General features: G+C 43.2%; 1 protein-coding gene across 1 annotated transcript; it reads right to left on the bottom strand.

The window, feature by feature from the left end:
• Positions 1–1,745: 1,745 nt before the first annotated feature.
• MEIOC (meiosis specific with coiled-coil domain) lies at positions 1,746–20,142 on the bottom strand. Its single transcript, XM_056126568.1, has 8 exons — positions 20,137–20,142; positions 19,606–19,737; positions 17,544–17,701; positions 14,099–14,203; positions 9,653–11,522; positions 9,013–9,147; positions 3,609–3,789; positions 1,746–1,975 (listed from the first exon to the last, which is right to left on the bottom strand). Exons 1-8 carry the CDS (start codon positions 20,140–20,142, stop codon positions 1,746–1,748), a joined length of 2,817 nt encoding a protein of 938 aa, XP_055982543.1.
• Positions 20,143–21,457: the final 1,315 nt, after the last annotated feature.

The raw sequence follows: 21,457 nt of genomic DNA, 5'->3' as shown, positions 1-21,457 counted from the left end.
GAGAGATAGCACACTGAGCATTGCCAGGTGTGACCCAAAATTAAAATTAAAAAACTTTTTTATCAGTTAAATTTCTTTTTGATAGGAGTGACGTGTGTGTGTGTGTGGAGGAACACTGCCCCACACCAAAAAACCGCAGGTCATTCACATGCCAGACAGTGATCATTCACATGCCTTACCCACTAAACTGCTCCTCCAGCTCCCAGAGTGACTCTTTTTTTCCCCCCCAGGAGTGACTTTTAAAGTTAGAAACTAATAAAACAAGAAACCAAATATTTTCAACAAAGTAATTTATTTTTTCTCGAGACTAAATTTAGTACAATATTTGTTTTCATAACATCCAACATGTCTTATGTCAAACTTTAACTACTTTTTATGCAGCAACTGTGGTGGGGTGATCTATTTTATTTGACTACTCTCAATGTAATTCATTTTGGTAGTTCTAAGGTATATCAGTGATCAAATGTTTCTCCATACAGTTACTCCTGCATTCTCAATCAGTTTCTTCTGCACATCATCTAAAGAAAATTTATGTGGTGTGATTACACTCTTTTAATACCAGGATTTCTAAAACTAGGAAAAACACCAACAATTAAAGCATCAGTGTTTCTAGTCGAGGATAGTTCAATTAAATTTCATCAATACATTATATTATAGTTTAACTCATGCTAGAAATGTTAAAACCCAAGGTCTTCTGAGTCACATAATACCAACATTTCATATTAATGAATAAATTACTCGGGTTCCATACAAAGATATTAAATGATGAGAAACAGAAAAAGTCAAGCTTTCAAGAGCTCTTAAAAAAAAAACTAGTGAACACAACTACAAAAAATATACACTAACCAATGGTAAACTAAAGATTAACCCTAAAAATAATAGTTTAGAACTTCGTGATACCCTCATAAAAGGCAGCAAACTAAGGGTATTAAAACAATATTCATTATTTTATTTACTGTGCATCAAGTCTAAAAGATCCAGAAACAAAAAATGTTTTTGTTTTTGATTCAATTTAAATACTTTAAAATTGGAAATATTTAATAATAGTATAATAAAATTTTTAAGAATATACACAAATGATTTGAACAGGCTTTCTATTCAGTAACTTGCATGGTTTTTACACTGGCACTTCTATCACTAATTTAGGAGAATCAGATGCATTTCCCTCCATATACTTAGACACTAAGATTTCAAATTTATAAATATGGTAGTATTTTTAATGTTAAATTTTTACATGAATATTGGGTTTATCCTTATTTTCCTTTGCTTCCTAGGTATTATCCAGTTTTGTAAGGAAAACACTTTTATATCACAATCAAAACGTGGTTACTAGACTGTAACCATAATTCGGTTACAGTCACATATTCATTATTTGGGTACTTATTAAGGCAGACCTAAATGAAACTTATCTTCTAGAAGAATTTCACATTTGCATTTACCTGCACTGCAGAACAGTTTAAACAATATTTTAGCTGTTTGGAAACTTAAACAAATTTATTATCTTGGACTACCTGGAGCTCCTAGAGTAGTCAACTTTACTTTTGAGTCACTTTAAACTACATCTGATTCATTCCAAATAGAAGATTTTAAAATAGAAGTTTAGACTTCATTAAGGTATTAACTTTAAATCTGAAAGAAAGTTAATGTACTGAAGTTTTCAAGTTTGACAAGTTCATTAAAAATTTTTAGTATGTCTTGATACATTTACTTATCAGCTTTTAATTCTTCTCTCTGCTGGCATTTCCTTAATGTTTGTTTGCTTCACCTCTCTGGTTCATTGGATTGCCACTATTCATGCTTTCATGGACTTTATCTTCACAATTTACTATATCTTGTAAAGCCTTTTCCACATCTGTCTGACCAGCTGTACTAGCTGTTTTAGGCAAGGTCATCTGCAGGGCACACCACAGGGTAGTGCGAGCTTTCCGAGTTGCCACACACATCTCTTTAATTGCTGATGCAAGGGCAAAAACATCTGAAAAAGAAACAGGGCCATTTAAGAATCCTTGGGGCGGGGTGGGGGGGAAGCTGGAGCAATAGCACAGTGGGTAGGGCGACCGACCTGCAGCCGACCTGGGTTCGAACCCCAGCATTCCATATGGTCCCCCGAGCACTGCCAGGAGTAATTCCTGAGTGTAGAGCCAGGAGTAACCCCTGAGCATCGCCGGGTGTGACCCCCCCCAAAAAAAATTCCTTGGGGGCTAGAGAGATAGTACTGGGGATAAGTGTCTGCCTTGTACATCTTGTACATGACAGACCTGCTTCAATCTCCAGCACTGCATATGATCTCCAGAGTATAGCTGTCTGTGGCACAAAAACAAAAAACCTGATTCTTACAAAGCCCAGAGCTCTAAATGATTGAACATTCTGGAGCGACAGCACAGCGGGTAGGGCATTCGCCTTACAAGCGGCCAACATGGCCGACCCGAGTTCGATTCCTCCGCCCCTCTCGGAGAGCCCGGCAAGCTACCGAGAGTATTGGATATGCCAGACACAGTAACAACAAAGTCTCCAATGGAGACGTTACTGGGCCCGCTCGAGCAAATCGACGATCAACGGGAGGGCCTTTACCTTTACCTTTACCTTATTATGAATTGAGGGGAGAGGTTACACTTGGTTCTGTGCTCAGGGGCCATATCTGGCAGAGTGTTCTGGGGACCATATGTAGTACTGGGATTCAAACCATTGTTCTGGGCACATGCAAAGCTGTACTCTCTGGCCAACATTTTTATTTTTATAAAAGAAGGATGGATAGCTAATGACTGAATTAACTCAAGAGTACTTAACATTTTTAAGTGCTGATACTTTCTAATTTTATTTATTTATTTATTTGCCTTTTGGGTCACACCTGGCGATGCACAGGGGTTACTCCTGGCTCTGCACTCAGGAGTTACTCCTGGCAGTGCTCAGAGGACCATATGGGATGCTGGGAATCAAACCCAGGTCGACCGCGTGCAAGGCAAATGCCCTACCCGCTGTGCTATCTTTCCAGCCCCGATACTTTCTCATTTTAACAGTGACAAATGATGCTTTAGTGAATATGGACTTTGACATTTATTATAATTAAATACAATTAGCAAAACATCATAATACCATGGAGTAAATCATGGGGTTATCACTAAACAACTTATTCCTTAAATTAAGCATAATTTTTTAGAAATTCAACCATTTTTGGCTGTTTCTTTTGTTTGGGGCTGTACCCAGTGATGCTCAGGTGGTACTCTGCTCAGAGGTTCTACCCACCAATGCCTAGGGAATCATGTATTGCCAAGAATGGAACCCATCAGGCCAGAGAGGTACTACCGTGGGTAGGGCGCTTGCCTTGCAACAAGGCTGACCGGGGTTCTATCCCTGACATCCCATACACTTCCCAAACAGCAGGGGTGATCCCTTAGCACAGAGCCAGGAGTAAACCCTGAGCATTGTTGGTATGGCCCAAAAATGAAAAATTAAAGAAGGAATCCAGGCATCCCACATCTAAAGGCTTTGCACTAGGCCCTTTGAACTATCTCCTTGGCCCTAGAAATCCAAATTTTTAACCTCAGAATCTGAGTTTACTTGCATTTGAATTATTGCCTTATCAAAAAAATATACATTAATATGTGTACCTCTGTCATCCTGGCATCTAGGAACTCCTTGTCTTTGCCGATTTGAAGCATTAACAATTTCATCCTTTCTACGTGACTGTACAATGTGAATGGACTCCAAATGTCTATCAAGAGCAGTGGAGATATTGGCATGAAGGGGAGAGCTTCGAAGGCGTTCCATTTTGCCTAATAAAGTCACAACCTATGGGAAATATTTTGATAGGCATATAACTACATTGTATTATAATTACCTAAAATAAAAAAAACAGATCTTCAGCACCGGAGCAATAGTACAATGGGTAGAGCACTTGCCTTGCAAGCAGCTGACCAAGGTTCAATCCCTAGAATCCCATATGATTCCCTGAACCTGCCAGGAGTGACTCCTGAGTGTAGAGGCAGGAGTAACCCCTGAACGTTGGCAGGTGTGACCCCAAAACAAAAACAAGGCTGGAGAGATCATGTAGCATGTAGAGTATTTGCCTTGCTTATGGCATACCCAGATTTAATTCTCAGAACTCCATAGGGTCCCCAGAGCCAACCATGAGTGATCCTGAGCATGGCCAGGTATGACCCCAAAACAAAACTAAACAAACCAAAACAACAAATCTTCAGTAAAGAATAAAGAGTAAAAATATTCAACAAATATCTGAATGATTACTGTATCAAAAATTGAATTCAGTTCAATTTTTTTGTTTTGGGGTCATTCCTGGTAATGTTCAGATTACTCTTAGCTCTGCACTCAGGGATCACTTCTGGCAGACTCAGAGGACCACATGAAGTGCCAGGGATGGAGCCTGAGTGAGCTGCTTGCAAGGTTAGCACCTTACCTGCTGTTCTGTATCTCCAGCCTCTTCAGTTCAATGTTTTGTACCTACTTGCACAAGTAATTCTAGAAACTTTCAAGTAATCAATTACTGAGAGGATAAACAACAATGAAAAAGTCAAGCATTTAAAAAAAAAATATGTCCATGTCATTGTACACATTTAAGACCTGACATTGTGTTTGTTGAATAAGAGCATTAATAGGAGGTATAAAAATGTAGATTTTAAAAAAATGGAAGGGCTGGAGTGAAAGTACAGGGAGTAGGGCATTTGCCTTGCACATGACCGACCCGGGGTTCGATCCCCGGCATCCCATATGGTTCCCTGAGCACTGCCAGGAGGAGTAATTCCTGAGTGCCAGAGCCAGGAGTAACCCCAGTGCATCGATGGGTGGGACCCAAAAAGCGGAAAAAAAAAAGTTAAAAGGGAGATATGCCAGCCCTCCTTTGAACTATCTTCTTCTTTTTTTTTTTTTTAATTTTTGAGTCACACCCGGCAATGCACAGGAGTTACTCCTGGCTCTACTCTCAAGAGTTACCCCTGGCGGTGCTCAGGGGGCCATATGGGATGCTGGGGATCAAATCCAGGTTGGCCGAGTGTAAGGCAAATGCCCTACCCGCTGTGCTATTGCTCCAGCCCCTTGCTTCTTAATTAGTGCTAGTGTTTTTTTTCTTAGGTCACACCAAGTGGTGCTTGGAGGATATTCCCAACATTATGCTTAGGGGTAACTCTCAGCAGTGATAATGGGACTGTGTGGTACTGAGGGTTAAACTTTGGTTTCCTGAATGCAAAGCATGTACTTTGCTTATTGAACTCTCTCTGGTACTAGTGATAGTTTTAAGGAGTATAATCTTGAAAACAGACAATAACATAGATTTAATTTTATGATGAGATCACGGTCACGGTCACAGTCCTCCCGTTGTTCATCGATTTTGCTCGAGTGGGCCCAGTAACGTCTCCATCATAAGACTTGTTGTTACTATGTCTGGCATGTCGAATACGTCATGGGTAGCTTGCCAGGCTCTGCCGTGCGGGCGAGATACTCTCGGTAGCTTGCCGGGCTCTCCGAGAGGGGCGGAGGAATCGAACTCGGGTCGGCCATGTTGGCCGCTTGTAAGGCAAACGCCCTACCGCTGTGCTATCGCTCCAAATAAATACTATGATTGCCAAAACTGCTAAGAAAAATTAGGAAGTCTGTCTTCTGGTTAATTATGCTTTAAAGGGGCAGTAGATATATTAGTATTTGTCATAATTAGTAAATATTTAATTGTAGTGCCTAACATTTTAAATTATAAACTTGAAAGGTATAAAGGGAACTTTTAAAATAATTAAGAATTGAACATTAAATTAAAAAAATAATTGCTTAATGATTTAGCAATTCATGAGAAAAGTTGGTGTTGAATGATTAAAGAGAGTAGAAAAATAACTCAAATACAACATAACAGCAGGACCAGGGATATGGTTCAAGTGGTAGAGCTCATGCCTTGAATGTGTGAAACCCTAAATTTCATCCTTGGTACTGCATGTCACCCCACCAACACTGACTGCCAGGTGTGTTTCTTCCAACAATAAAAAAATTTAAAAAGCTTCAAGATATTAGAATACCTATAACCTAACATTCAAACAAACTTTCTTTGGAATAATTCTTCGCCACCATTCAAAGAACAAAAATGTACAGGTAAGAATATTTCCCCAAGATGGGGGTAAGGAACCAAAATAACAAAAGAAAAACAAATTAACTTCTGTGAAACACCAATTTGGTTTTTTGGTTTATTTTTGTTTTGTTTTTTTGGGTCCACACTCAGCTGTGCTCAGGTGGTAGTAGGGATCAAACCCAGGTCAGCTGAGTCCAGATAAGTACACCCAGGGCTTACAAGGGGGTGATAATTGGGTATTGGGTGGTACTTTAGAATAAACTTGGTCATAGAAGACATGCACCCCAGCCCCTGAGCTAAGTTCCTGGCCCTTAATAACCTAAGACTATTTTCAACAACAAAAATTAAAAGTAAGTTTTTTTTTTTTTTTTGCTTTTTTTGGGTCACACCCAGTGATGCACAGGGGTTACTCCTGGTTCATGCACTCAGGAATTACTCCTGGCCGTGCTTGGGGGACCATATGGGATGCTGGGAATCGAACCCGGGTCGGCCGCGTGCAAGGCAAACGCCCTACCCGCTGTGCTATCACTCCAGCCCCAAAAGTAAGTTTTTACTGGGGCCAGGGGCTGGAGCAATAGCAAAGCAGGTAGGGCGTTTGCCTTGCACGCGGCCGACCCAGGTTCGATTCCTCCCTCCCTCTTGGAGAGCCCAGCAAGGTACTGAGAGTATCTGGCCTACACAGCAGAGTCTGGCAAGCTCCCGGTGGCATATTCGATATGCCAAAAACAGTAACAAGAAGTCTCACAATGGAGACGTTACTGGTGTCTGCTCGAACAAATCGATGAACAACGGAAGGACAGTGCTACAGTGCTATTAAGGAAAAAAACAAAAAAATTTTGAGCTGGAGGGGCTGGAGCAATAGATCAGCAGGTAGGGCATTTGCCTTCCATGCAGCCCACCCGGGTTTGATTCCCAACATCCCATATGGTCCCCTGAGCACCGCCAGGGGTAATTCCTGAGTGCAGAGCCAGGAGTAACCCCAGTGCATCACCTAGTATGACCTAAAAAGCAAAAAAAAATAATAATAAAATAAAAAAAATAAAAAAAGAAAAAGAAAATTTTTTTGAACTGGAGAAACAGAAGAGGAGTAGGGCACTTACTTTACACTCGACTGACCTGGGTTGGATCCCCAGCATCCCATATGATCCATAAGAACCATTAAGAGTAATTCTTGAGAGCAGACCCAGGGATAACCCATGAGCACTGCCAGGTGTGACAAAAAAAAAATAAGAACTATTTTAAGACTTCTAAGCAATGCTCAGGAGCGGGGGCTCACCCGGGGGATACTTAGTCAACTGGGCTGGACAGTTCAGTGTTCAGAGTTCGTGATGCAGTGCTACTCTGACACTGGGAACCACCCTGGCAATCTCGAATCCTCTATTGCTACACCAGTTGTGTTTGAAGCCACATGGTACCAGAAGGTGAACTCAGCCCTCACACCTGAGCTTTCTTTACATTCCCATAAATTTTTTTGGGTTTAAAACAGTATTTTTTGATAATACAGGGGTTAAGGCATATGCCTTGCATGTGACTGACCTGGATTTAATTTCTGGCACCCGACGTGGCTGAGTATGGCTTTGGAGGACCCCAAGCACTGCTGGATCCCATTGTGTGGGAGGCCTGAGCCTTGGAGGGGAGCCTATAAATAGCACTGCATCCTCAGGCCTCAGCACTGACCCTCTTTCCAGTTGGGACCCTCGGCCTCCTGGGAGTCACCAACACCAACACCACACAAAAACACATACATTTTTAATTTTTCTGTTCAGAATAAAATTTTGTTTTATCAGTGGAGAAAAACAAAAACAAAAAAGACCAGGGAGATCGTTCAAAGGACTGGAGCATGCAGAGCAATGAAGAGACCCTGAGCTGGATCTCCAGAATCACCTGGTTCCCTGAGCACTACATCAGGTGTGGCCCTGGAGTCCCCTCCCCCCAAATGATTATAAATAAAAAATAAATTTCTCAATAGATTTTTTAAAATTGTTTTTGTCTTTTGGGGTATCACCCGGCGATGAACGGGTTACTCCTGGCTCTGCACTCAGGAATTACTCCTGGCAGTGCTCGGGGGACCATATTGGATGCTGGGGATTGAACCTGGGTCAGCCTCGTGCAAGGCAAACGCCCTACCCACTGTACTGTCTCTCTGGTCCTAGACTGTTTTCAGAAAATTAAAAAGTGGGCCAGAGAAATAGTATAGAGAATTAAGTGCTTAGTTTTGCACATGGACAATCTGGGCTCAATTCCCCTTGAGTACTAGGAGTGATCCCTGAGCACTGAGCCAGGAGCAAGCCCTGAGCACTGCTGGATGTGACACAAGTTCCCCTCCCCCTAAAGAATGATATATTAGTAGCACTGTAGCACTGTCCTCCCATTGTTCATCGATTTTCTCGAGCGGGCCCAGTAACATCTCCATTGTGAGACTTGTTGCTACTGTGTTTGGCATATCGAATATGTCACAGAGAGCTTGCCAGGCTTTGCCATGCAGGCGAGATACTCTCGGTAGCTTGCTGGGCTCTCCGAGAGGAGCGGAGGAATCGAACCTGTGTTGGGTTGGCCAGTTGGCTGTGTGCAAGGCAAACGCCCTACCGCTGTGCTATTGCTCCAGCCCATATCAGTATGATTTAAAAATCCTTAGGATTGGAGGTATAGTTCAGTGATAAAAGTATATGTATTAGGGGGTGAGCAATAGGTAGGGCACTTACCTTGAATGCTGCTGACCTGGGTTTGATCCCCAACACCCCAAATGGTAACCCAAGCTCTTCAAGAATTGATCCCTGAGCTCAAGTCAGTAGTAAGCCCTAAGCACTTCTTTGTGTGTGCTCCCTTCCCCAAAAATACATGCATATATATGAACCAGAAGGTTCAATCCTATCCCACCCTCCAAAAATATTCTTCAATATTCTTTTAAGTTACTAAAATAAAAAAAATTGGATGATGGTACAGCTTACTCTAGCTTGTTCTCGAAGTTCATCCACAATTAAGCGATCAACTCTCGATGGGTTGGAGGTCAACCTTGGAATTGGAGTATTGTTAGTACTGGATACTTTTTTTCCTGGGTAATTCTTGGCAAGGGCCAATTCTGTCTGTAAAAAATTATATGACTTTTAAATGCTAAATTTTCTAAATATTATTTAACCATAAATATTCCTTAGCTGCCTGAGAAATCATTAAAAATTGTCTTTAAATAAAAACTGACTTGATATATGAGCAGGAGTAATAAAACAGTGGGTAGGGCATTCACCTTGCAGTGGCCCACTTGGGTTCAATCCCAGGAATCCTCTATGATCTCCTGAGTACTACCAATTTCTGATTGCAGAGCCAGGAGTAACCCCTGAGCATCACCAGGTGTGACCCCCCTCCAAGAAAAGGGATAAATTTTAATAGTCAAAAATTATATTAAACAAAAAATTTAACTATTCGAAAACTATTTAAACCCATTTCTATTATTTAATCCACTGAATTCCTTAAAGTTTAGACTTAATTTTGCACCTACAGAAGAATCCAGCTCAGAAATAAAGCAAATATAAAGTACACAGAAAAAAAAAGTAGAAAGTACATACGGTTACTAAATGAACAGCTTTGCATTACCTTTTTTCTCTCCTTTTCTAATGCTCTCCATTGTTCATAGCACTCCTCTAGACGAATATGAAGTTCACTGGCTGGTCCACTACGGGTTTTAATTGGTCTTTGAAATCCAAAAGTTGGCACGAAACCAGAAAAGGAATTATCACCATACATCATATCATTAAAATAAGGGTATAAATGGCTTAAGTCATCATAAGAAAACAAATCATAGGAATCCACCAGTGGAACAACAGAATGGCTAAATGGGTGGGTGGATCTTAGGGGAAACCCATTTGAACCAAGTTGTTGAAAACTCTGATTATGCCTTAAATCTCCCATCATATAATTATTAGAAAAGCATGAGGCCTGTGTGCGATTCACACGGGTATTAATATTGTTGTCTCCACTTCCCTGTCTGTGGCTATTAAAATGACCCTGTGACTCCAACAGATCTTGGTATGTGTTTTGAGATAAGCCATCTAAATGCTTTGGACCCTCCTCAGGATCATAATGTCCACTCTGGGGCTTAGCTTGAAAATTATGTTTGTTTACATTTTCAATGATCCCATATTGCTGAGCTGAGTAGTTATCACAAAATCCATTTGGCTGCTTTATTTTTTTATCGGCAACCGATTCAAAAAGATTTTCTTCTCCAGTCTTTGTCAGTCCTTCCATGTGATTGACAGACTGAATTCTTTCTACACCATTGTAATTGAAATCAAATATAGAAAATGCTGAAGGGTTTTCTTGGCAATACTTCTGAAACAAATTGCTATTTGGGGTTAAATTTGTGGATGATAGTTGGGGGAAATCTGAAGAATGGTTAGAACCTTTTGAAGCTGCACTTAAGTGACTATTTAATTTTATCAGGTTACCTTGATTTCTATAAGGAATAGGAGTGTTATTTTTTGTCTGGATATTCATCCAAGTTGGTCTGTTTAAATTGATTCCTCCTGAAGATGTTGCTGAGCTTGATAATAAATTCACTGATTTAAAATACTCAGAATTTGTGGGGTCAGGCTTAGCAAACTGTTGCTTTTCAGTGACATTAGCAAAATCATTATTAGCTGGACAAGATGTGTGAGATTTTAGTCCATAGTCTGATTTTAAGCCAAAATCAGCAGTCAATGCTGCTTCCTTTGCAAACTGTTTTTCTGTTAGATGTGGTGTAGTTTTTGGAAATGTAAAATTCTGCTGGTCAGGTATTGTCTCCTCCATTTTTTTCTGATTTGCTGGTTTAACCTGAAATAATTTTGTATAGGTATCTGCTTCTACAGTTGGCGTTTCAGGTGTACCATTGGCTAATTTTTTACTATCTTGGACACTAAAATTTGAACACTTACTAAGCTTAGCCTTATTAGGATGACCATACTCTGGATATCTACTGTAATCTGCATTTTCATTGTATCTATTAAATTGGGAAAGAAACATCTCGGCCCTTTTTTGTTGTAATGGTGCTTCAAGATTTTTAGCACATATTTTCTCTCTTCCATACGAATATGTATCAACTCCTGATTCTTTCATAATATCAGACAGACCAGTTTGTGGTGTAAAACAGTTTTTGATAAAAGGATATTCTTGGAATGTCTTGGCTGTATCATTTGTCTGGATATTATAACAGTTAGAATGATCACTTCGTGAGGGATACATCCATTGTTCTTCAAGTTCTAACCCAGTAAATCCATGATAAAGTTCATCTATTTTTTGTTGTGGTGTGAGATTACTATTATGCAGGTATTGTTTTTCCACTGCTGATACAGATTCACCACTGTAAAAAGCTTGCTGAGAGATGGTTGTATCTATTGGTCTTTTGGTTTCTGTTAAGAGGTCATGGTGATCTGCAAATCTGCTTGTGTTCATTGGCCAAACTGACTTTAAATTAGAGGAGCAGGTCCTAGAAAAAGTAAATATATTGAATTACAATTTAGATTTTAAAAGACTGTTTCCTCAGTGGAGAGGTAAGGGGTGGAGAGATATTACAGTAATTTAGGCCCTTGCCTTGCAAGCAGCCAACATGGATTGTATCCCAGCAATCCATATGGCCCCTCAAGGACCACCTCCAGAGATCCCTGAGCACAGGGATAGGGTTCAAAAACAAACAAATAAAGAGTGTTAGGAATGATTTTCAAAAACATTTATCTTGCCCTTTACCTCACCACCTCTAATCCTTTCTATCTTTGCTGTATAAAGTATTACTATTTCCGAATAGTTCTCTATTACTCTTAATGTGTTATATGCCATACAAATTTTAATATGTCATTATACTTTTCTAAGAGACATTAACTAAGGTCTAAGGATGATGACTGAATGGTGTAATATGCAGGGACTTTTTTTTTTGGGCTTTTTTGCATCACACCCGGCGATGTTCAGGGTTTATTCCTGGTTCTGCACTCAGGAATTACTCCTGGCAGTCCTCAGGGAACCAGACAGGATGACGGAGATCAAATCTGGGTTGTCCATGTACAAGGCAAATGCCCTACCCGCTGTACTATCACTCCAGTCTGGCCTTAGGGCTGAATGATGTTATATGAATTGTTTACTTAAAAAAATTTTGGGGGGGCCATACCAGGTGATGCTCAGTGGTTATTTCTGGCTTTGTACTCTAGAATTACTCCTGATAGCGCTCAGGAGACTATATGAGATTCTGGGGATCAAACCTGGTGGCTATGTGCAAGGCAAGCATGCTACCTGGGTAAATTGTACTATCCCGGGTAAATTGTTTATTTTTTTAAAGTGGAAATCAAAGTGAGTTTTCCCTTTAAGTAATTTAAAATTTTATTATATAAAAGCTGTTGAGGGGGCTGGAGTGATAGCACAGCGGGTAGGGTATTTGCCTTGCACATCGCTGACCCGGGTTCAATTCCCAGCATCCCATACGGTCCCCTGAGCACCGCCAGGAGTGATTCCTGAGTGCATGAGACAGGAGTAGCCCCTGTGCATTGCCAAGCATGATTCCTCCCCCCCCCCAAAAAAAAAGCTGTTAGGGCTGGTAAGATAGTGCAGGGTTAAGGCACTTACCTTGAATATAGCTGATCCAGGTTTGATCCCAAATACCACATACAGTTCCCTGAACACCACCCGAAATGATTTCCTGAGCACAGAGCAGGGAGTAAGTCCTGATCACTGCCAGGTGTGCCACCACCAATTCTTTTTTGTTGTTTTTGGGCACACCAGTAGTACTCCGGCTTACTGCAGGCTCTGCACTCAGGGAACGCTCATGGTGAGCTTAGGGGACCATATAGGGTGCTGGGAATCAAACCCAAGTCAGCTGCATGCAAGGCAAACACATACTTTCGGTACTACTGCTCAGGTACACCCCACCTCCACCCCTGTCAAAATTTGACTGCAATTTTGGTAATAAATTGAGGCCAACACAACTATCACAGTGTTTTATTTCCCGTATTATCGCTCCACCCTTGACCACAATTCTTTTTTAGTGGGTTGGGGAGTTGGGATATACCCACCTATGCTGAGAGGCTACTACCAGTTCAATGCATGGGTTCATTCTTGGCAGTACTCAAGGCACCAGGTACTATCAAGAATTGAATCATCAATGGGTGCACTCAGCCCACTCGAGTTATTGATATGACTCCTTGACTATAATTTCTTTAACTATAAAAAGATCTCTTTAGGGCTGGAGCAACAGTACAGTGGATAGGGCCCTTGCTTTGCTTGCGGCCAACCCAGGTTTGATCTGCAGCATCCTATATGGTTCTCTGAGTACCACCAGGAGTGATTCCTGAGTACAGAGTCAGGAGTAAGCCCTGAGCAATGCTGGATGTACAGCCAAAAGAAAAAAAGATATGATCTGCTTAAACTGTTACTAAAATTAAAATATTTTAGTAGACTTTCTCATTTATGAAATAGGCATTTGGTTACTATGGGTTCCATACCCAAATAGAACAACTAAAGAAAATGTAAAATATTTTTTACAACATAAATAAAATCAACTTCTGTACAATAATGATAATTTTATTCTTTGGGATCTATAAAACTTGACTTTATACTTGTTAGGTCAAACTTTAGCTTATGAGACCAAGTGAAATATCTTTCAACTATGCAAGAATAATTTTACAAATTAATTTTTTTTTTTTTGCTTTTTGGATCACATCTGGTGATATTCAGAGGTTATTCCTGGTTATGCACTCAGGAATTACTCCTGGAAATACTTGGGGGACCATATGGGATGCTGGGGATCGAACCTGGGTCAGTCATGTGCAAAGCAAATGCCCTACCGGCCATAGTATAACTAATCCCAGAAATGAAAGTTCTTAAGTGGCAAATAAAACCTTAGACTATAACTTTCAATTGTCTGACAAGTATTTCAGCAAAATTGAGCCTCCTAGAAAAAAACAACTGAATTAAGACATCTATTGTTAGATAAACCGCACAAGTAAAAAGTTAACGGGTAAATATAGTATTAAAAATATTTAAGGTTTGAAAGTATTAAAATTATTAAATCTTACTAACCCCTCAGCAAAATATGGCTGTGATTTATCTTGTTCTTCCAAAATGTTAGATACAAGTCCATATAAATCTGTTTCACTGCCATAGTCATTTCTTTCTGTTTGAATCCTAAAAATAAATGAATTTAACATGTAAATTGTTCTATTCATACTGAAATATTATATATTCATTTCTATTTATACATTATCTCAATAGTTTTCTTTTTTTTTGAAGTCTGGGAATTGATCTCATATATATATTATGAGGCATACACTTTTTCACAGGACAACATCACTAGCCCCTCTACCATTATTATTATTATTATTATTGTTATTTTGGGGTGACACCTAGCAGTGCTCAGGGGTTACTGATGGCTCTGTGCTCAGGAATTACTCCAGGTAGGCTCGGGGGACCATATGGAATGACAGGGATTGAATCTAGGTCAGATGTATGCAAGACAAGTGCCTCCTTACCCACTATACTATCAGCTCCATTCACCATTATTTTTCTGTAAAATATTTGGATTGAATATAAACTATTGTTTCAAATAAAAAACTCTGGAAGAGGAACTTAGGCATTATTATTCACTTTACATAGAGTCTATGGCACAAAAATATCTTGTCTGCATTTCAAATTCAACACATTATATATTTTAGGTAACCAAAATAAAAATCTCTGATCTATAAGTAGACATGCTTGGTCCTATAGCTGCTACTGAAAACAACACAAAGCATAGCACCAACATTTGCAAATCTTTTCAACTGTGATTTGAACGCAAAAACAGCAACAAGTTCCATATTTGTGATTCCTTTATTGTTACTGTTTTATGGCCCACACCTGGTGGTGTTCAGGGCTTACTTCTGGCTCTTATTCAGGGATCACTCCTTGTGGCTCAGGGGGACCATATGTGGTGCAGGTGATCAAACTGGGTCTACTGTGTGCAAGGCAAGCACCCTATCCACTGGCCCAAATTGTTACTTTTTTATGCCTTACAATTTTGGGGTAATTTTATCATAGAATATATTTTAAATTAAAATTGTGGTTTTTTTGGTTTGTTTTTGGTTCTTGGGCCAAAACCTGATCACTCCAGGCAGGCTCAGCGGACCACATGGGGTACTTGAGACAGAACTCAGGTCAGCCACATGCCAGGAAAGCACCCTACCCTCTGAACTATTACTCTAGTCCCTTATTTTATTTTTAACATTTAAAATAGAGGATATTTAAAAAATGAAAATGCCTAATATTTGCCTAACAGGTATTTCACTGATCTTTAGAAATAAGAAGGGCAAATATGGGGGCCGAAGTGATAGTCCAGCAGGGAGGGTACCTGCCTTACAAGCAGCGGACCTGGGTTCAATCCCCGGCATCCCATATTATCTCCCAAGCATCACCTGGAGTAACCCCTGAGCATTGCTGGGTATGACCCAAAAAGCCAAAAAAAAAGGGCAAATTTTGTGAGTTTTTATTAATCTGTTGAATGAATCATCATTTGAGATAATATGAAACCTTGTTGGGATTGGAGAGCTAGCTCAAAAGGCTGGAGCAAGTGCTTTGCATGCAGGAGGCTTGAGTTTAATTTCAATACAGCAGAAGTGACCACCAAGAGCCAAGAGTAGCTCATTGAGTACTCCAGGATTTGGGCCAAAAAACAAAAATCAAGAAAATAAACTTTTTTTGAAGGAAATTTTTCTGTATTTACAAGGAATGTGACTTGTTAACATTATCATACACTTAAGCAACTAAAAGGTCTTCCTACATATCTGTTTTGTTATAGGTTATTTCATAACAATATGTAATTTCATAAAAATTATATAGCACTGTCTGCAGCACTGTCCTCCCATTGTTCATTGATTTGCTCTAGCAGGCCCAGTAACGTCTCCATTGTGAGAATTGTTGTTACTGTGTTTGGCATATGGAATATGCCACGGGGAGCTTGCCAGGTTCTGCAGTGTGGGCAAGATACTCTAGGTAGCTTGCTGGGCTCTCCGAGTGGGGCAGAGGAATCAAACTGGGATCCGCCTGGTCGGCCGCATGCAAGGCAAACGTCCTACCTACTGTGCTATCGCTCCAGCCCAAAAATTATATATAAAAGGCTTTTATGCGTTTTGTTTTTGGGTCACATCCGGAAGTGCTCAGGGCTTACTCCTGGCTCTATGCTCAGGAATTATTCTTGGGGAGTTCAAAGGATGATATGGGATGCTAGGGTCAAACCCAGGTTGGCCTTGTTCAAGGCAAATGCCCTACCTGCCATACTATCGCTCCAGCCCCAGATTATATATAATTTTTTTTTTTGTTTTTCAGCCCAGGAGTGATCTCTGAGTCAGGGATTACTCTTGGCTCTGCACTCAGGGATCACTCCTGGCAGTGCTAGGGGAACCATATGTGGTGCCAAGGATCAAACCCATTGTTTGTAAGTGCCCAAATCCACTGTACTAACATTTTGGCACCTATATAAAAGATTTTTATATAGCTATTAGTATAGATCTAGAATAGTAGTCATATTAATATATGCCTATATATTAAGACATACCAGTTGATAGACACCAGGTATATTGATAAGTGGAGAGGCTGAGTTAAATATAATGCTACTTGTTTTTATTTATTTATTTATTTATTAAATATTTGGGCCATACCCGGGATGCTCAGGGTTTACTCCTGGTTTTGCTTACTTCCCTGAAGCTCAGGGAATAATACTGGTACGAGGGATGGAACACAGATAGGCAGTATGCAAGGCTAGCACCCTACCTGCTGTACTATCATTCTGGCCTTGCTTTCTTTTATATTTTTCAAAAAAGTATGACTTTTTGGGGATCAGACTCAGTAGTGCTCAGACTTACTCCTGACTCTGTGCTCAGGGATCACTCCTGGCAGTGCTGAGGGGACCATATGGGGTTCCAGGGATCAAACTGGGGTAAGCCATATACAAGGCAAACACCCTACTGGCTATCTCTCTAGCCCCATTTGAAATTTTTTTTCAGTGAACATATAACTTTGATATATGTTCACATATAGTACAGGTATAGAGAAGGATTTTCCAGAGAGGAAATAGAGCCATAACTTAAGATTAATTCACTAAGAGTTGACTCTAATGAATTTTTCAAAGTAGTAAGTTAAAAATTATCCATATAGGACCGGAGCGATAGTACAGCAGGGAGGGCATTTGCCTTGCATGTGACTTATCCAAGTTTGATCCCTGGCATCCCATATGGTCCCCCAAGCACTGCCAGGAGTGATTCCTGAGTGCAGAGCCAGGAGTAACCCCTGAGCATCACTGGGTGTGACCCAAAAAGCAAAAAAAAAATTATCCATATATATCTGCCTATTTTAGGTATTCCTAGAGTTTGGCAAACATAAAATTATAATGCCATAATCTTGAAATGATGATATAGGGAATAAAGAGTTACTACAACTGGGATCCCATGTCATCAATATTAACAACATTTCATTTAGTCTGAGAAATCTATTTTACCTATTCTTTACACTGATCTGAGAATTAGAAGGCTGTTTAATATCATCTCCATAAGTAGACCATGGTGCATAGAAAAGTGAAGAATCTACAGAACTGGAATATTCTGTTGATGAAGAGAGTGTAGTGTAGGTCTGCCGAAGGTCAACACTGTCTTCACTCTGAAATTTTAAAGAAACATACATAAAAACTTTACCTGTATCAGAATATTGGTGAAATCAAAAGTTAGAGGAGATAAAACAGGTCTAATAGGAAACCAAAAATAAAATCTAGACAGACAGTCAAATATGTTCTACACTAAGGAGTTTCTCTAATGAATCAGATAAATATTTTAGGGATTTCTAAGTTGAAACTCTTTCTGACCCATAGTAGTTCCTTTTTTTTTTTTGCTTTTTTTTTGGGGGGGGGTTCACACCCAGCGATGCACAGGGGTTATTCCTGGCTTTGCACTCAGGAATTACTCCTGGCAGTGCTCAGGGTACTATAATGGGATGCTGGGAATCCAACCTGGGTTGGCTGCATGCAAGGCAAACGCCCTACACACTGTACTATTGCTCCAGCCCCAGTAGTTCCTTTTTGAAACGTTAGAAATTATGAATTAAGCTAGATAGCTCAATTACTTATTCTACAAATAAGGAATGCTAAAATAAATGTAAAAATTTAAAACATTCGGACATAGTAACAATAGAAATAGAAGTTTCTTTCTGACTTTTTTTGAAAGGTACACCCATAGTGCTCAAGAGTTGCTCTTGGTGGTGGTCAAGGGGACTCCTTATGAGGTACTAGGGATTGAACCTAGGCCTCCTGTATGCAAAGCAAGTGCTCAGTCCATTGAGCTATCTCTCCAAGCCCCAAGAGCCAAGTCTTATTCTTTTCAGCTCAGGGTTTACTCCTGGCTCTGCAGTCAGGAATCACTCCTGGTGGTGCTGGGGGACCATATGTGGAGGTAGAGACTGAACCCACTGGAGTTCACTGGGTGAAAGTCAAGTACCTTGCTAGCTATACTACCTTTCTGAGCCCTCTCTATAAGGACAAAGTATATAGTGCTGACTAAGAAATAGGCGGGTTTTTTTTTCTCAATTAAAATTTAAAGAGGGGGGCTGGGTAGATGGGTCAAAAGAATGAAACAAATACTTTGCATGTGAGCGCCCCAGATTTGGTCTCCTACATTGCACGTGGGGTCCCGCTGAGCACTGCAGAGAGTAGCTTCTGAGTATGTGGGTATGGGCATTAAATCACACTTCGATTAAAAAAAACCTTACTAAGTTTTGTCATAGAAATAACTGAGAACATTCTAAATATTACAACACTGAGTTTATATCCTCTCAAAAAAATGTAAAAGTGAGTAACTTCACCCATCTTCAAGAATCTCATTATAACGACTGTTACAATGTTGGGGATAACTGAGATACAGAGAGGGTGTTGCTAAGAGCAACTGGAAACTACCTGCTCGGACCCAGCCCAGGCCTCCCGTGCACAACTAGCCTTTGGAGCTATCTCCCGGCGCCCAGAGCCCTTTCCAGAATCTCTTTAACAGTCCCTTCTCCTGCTGTTTTTTTTTTTTTTGTCCACACCCGGCTGTGCTGGGGGAGGGGCGGCACACCGGGCTGGGCTCAGGGGACCCTGGGCTCAGGGGACTCCACTGTCCTCCCAACGTTCATCTATTTGCTCGAGCAGGCACCAATAACGTCTCCATTGTGAAACTTGTTACTATTTTCGGCACATCGGATATGCCACGGGGAGCCTGCCAGGCTTTGCTGTGCGGGCGGGATACTCTCGGTCGCTTGCCACTTGCCGGGCTCTCCGAGAGGGACGGAGGAATCGAACCCGGGTCGCCGGCGTGCTAGGCAAATGTCCTACCCGCTGTGCTATCGCCCCGGCCCAACTCTTGTCTTTTCAAAAACGTTCCTGGGGCTGCGGGGCTAGTTCCCGGGGCCGAAACGCTCGAGTGGCCGTGCAAGACGGCCCGGGGTCCATTCCCCCAGCACCTCCCGCAAACCAGCAACCCCAGCGGGAAGTTCTGGGGCGCGGCGAGCGGGGCAGGGGGGACCCGGCCGGCGCCCACCTGCGGTTTGTAGCCGTCGTAGAAGGACGCGGGGCCGCTCAGCATCACGCTGTTGAACACGTCGCTCAGCCGGCTGGCGTCGGCGCCGAGGTTCCAGCCGCGGTTCGCGCCTCCCCGGAACGCCACCTTCGGCTGCACGAGGGACGGGAACGCGACCGGGCGTCACGCCGCCGCGGCCCCCGCGCAAACGGCCGCCCGCCGCCGCCGCCGCCGCCGCCCCCTCGGCACCGTCCCGGGTCCGACGAGGCGGGCGCGGCCCAGGGGACGCGGCGCGCCACCGCCCGGCCCCGTCACCTCCCCGCCGCGCCCCGCACGCCCCCCCCGCCCCAGCCCCGGGCCGCCGTGTCGCCGCGACCCCCCGGTGCGGCCCGGGCGCCCCCCGCGGGCGCCTTCCCCGCGACCCGGCCGCCTCAGGGACGTGCGTGTGGGGCCGCGCCGCTCGGCCGCCGCCCCGACCCGTCCTCGCCCGTCCCTCAGCCCCTCTCAGGCGCGGGGGCGCGGCGCACCGCGGCAGGGGTGCCCCGCGCTCACCTCCATGGGGCCCCCCAGCCCCTCCTGGACTAGGCACAGTCCTGGGGTACGGGGGTGAGGGGGGCCGTCGAGGCCCGGGGCCCTCAGCCCGCACCCCGCTGCTGCTGCCGCCGCCGCCGCCGTCGCCGCCCCGGGCGCTGCCAGGAGCCGCTGTGGGGATGGGGGAGGCCCGAGCGGGGAGGGCGGGGCGGGAGAGGCCGTTACCGGGCCGGGCCGGGGGCTCGCGACCCTGCACGCGACGACGGGCACCGGCCTGCCACGCCCCGTCCCACCCCCTCCCGGGAGGCCCGCCCCCCACTTCGCACCCTGCCATTGGCCCGCTGCCCAACCAATGGGCAGCCGCCTCTGGGGCCCGTTAACCACCCCCCAGCCCCCCACCCGGGGCAAGGCCGAGGAGGGGCAGTTGGCTGGTCTTGCCCTTGCCGGGCTGCTGAGTCGTTCCCGCTCAAAGTCGAGGTGCTCAGGATTGGTCGGGGACGGGCAACACTAGCCCGCTGATTGGCTAATGAGCAGCCGAGGGGCGGGGCCCGGGAGGCGGGGCGAGGGCTCGAGCCTACCGGGTCAGAGAAGTGCTGGAAGACTTGCTCAGTCCCTAGGCAACTAGCCGATAAGCCTAACCTCCTGAGCACCGTTTGCCCTCGTTTCGTTTGTGCTCCTTGGCTCCCTCCCCTAACTCCCAGAATCCTTTGGAGCCGGAGACTATAAGACGTATGCCCGCTTATGTCGAGTGAGGAGGATCCCCTTCCTAGGTGTTTGGAGATCCCTCTCCTAGGCAGCAGGATGAAAGCATCTTCGTATTAAAATGACTCGAACAAAGTTCACGCTACTTGAACCAATCAGCCGTTTACTTCGGCGGTCCCGCTTGGGTATATGATGGTCCCAGAGGAATGCAAGTTTTGTTCCCAAACATTGGTTTGAAAATATTGTGTGCCCCCAAGAGACTGGAGAGAAAGCACAGCGTCGGGGCATTTGCCTTACATGCCGCCGACCCAGGTTCGGTGCCTGGCACTGCGAAGAGTTCCCAAGTCCCGCCAGTAGTGATCCCTGAGCCCCGCCAGGATCAACCCACCACCAACTTTTGTGTGTATTGAAATACTGAAGAAGGGGCCGGAGCGATAGCACCGTGGGTAGGGCATTTGCCTTGCACGCGGCCGACCCGGGTTCTATCCCCGGCATCCCATATGGTCTCCCAAGCACCACCAGGAGTAATTCCTGAGTGCAAAGCCAGTAGTAACCTCTGAGCATTGCTGGGTGTGACCCAAAAAGGAAAAAAAAAAACTGAAGAAAAGCTTACTCAAGCTCTTTTCTTCAAACACAGAAA

Source organism: Sorex fumeus, unplaced genomic scaffold, assembly GCF_029834395.1.
Source record: "Sorex fumeus unplaced genomic scaffold, SorFum_2.1 ptg000063l, whole genome shotgun sequence".
Lineage (NCBI taxonomy): Eukaryota > Metazoa > Chordata > Mammalia > Eulipotyphla > Soricidae > Sorex > Sorex fumeus.
This window is presented reverse-complemented; position numbering and strand designations above follow the sequence as displayed.

Excerpts from the sequence above, each read along its gene's own strand:
- MEIOC (XM_056126568.1), bottom strand. Across the intron at positions 17,702-19,605 it reads ACGACGGCTACAAACCGCAG|AGTGAAGACAGTGTTGACCT; the intron begins GTGGGCGCCGGC and ends TTAAAATTTCAG. Across the intron at positions 1,976-3,608 it reads TAGATGCCAGGATGACAGAG|ATGTTTTTGCCCTTGCATCA; the intron begins GTACACATATTA and ends TTTCTTTTTCAG.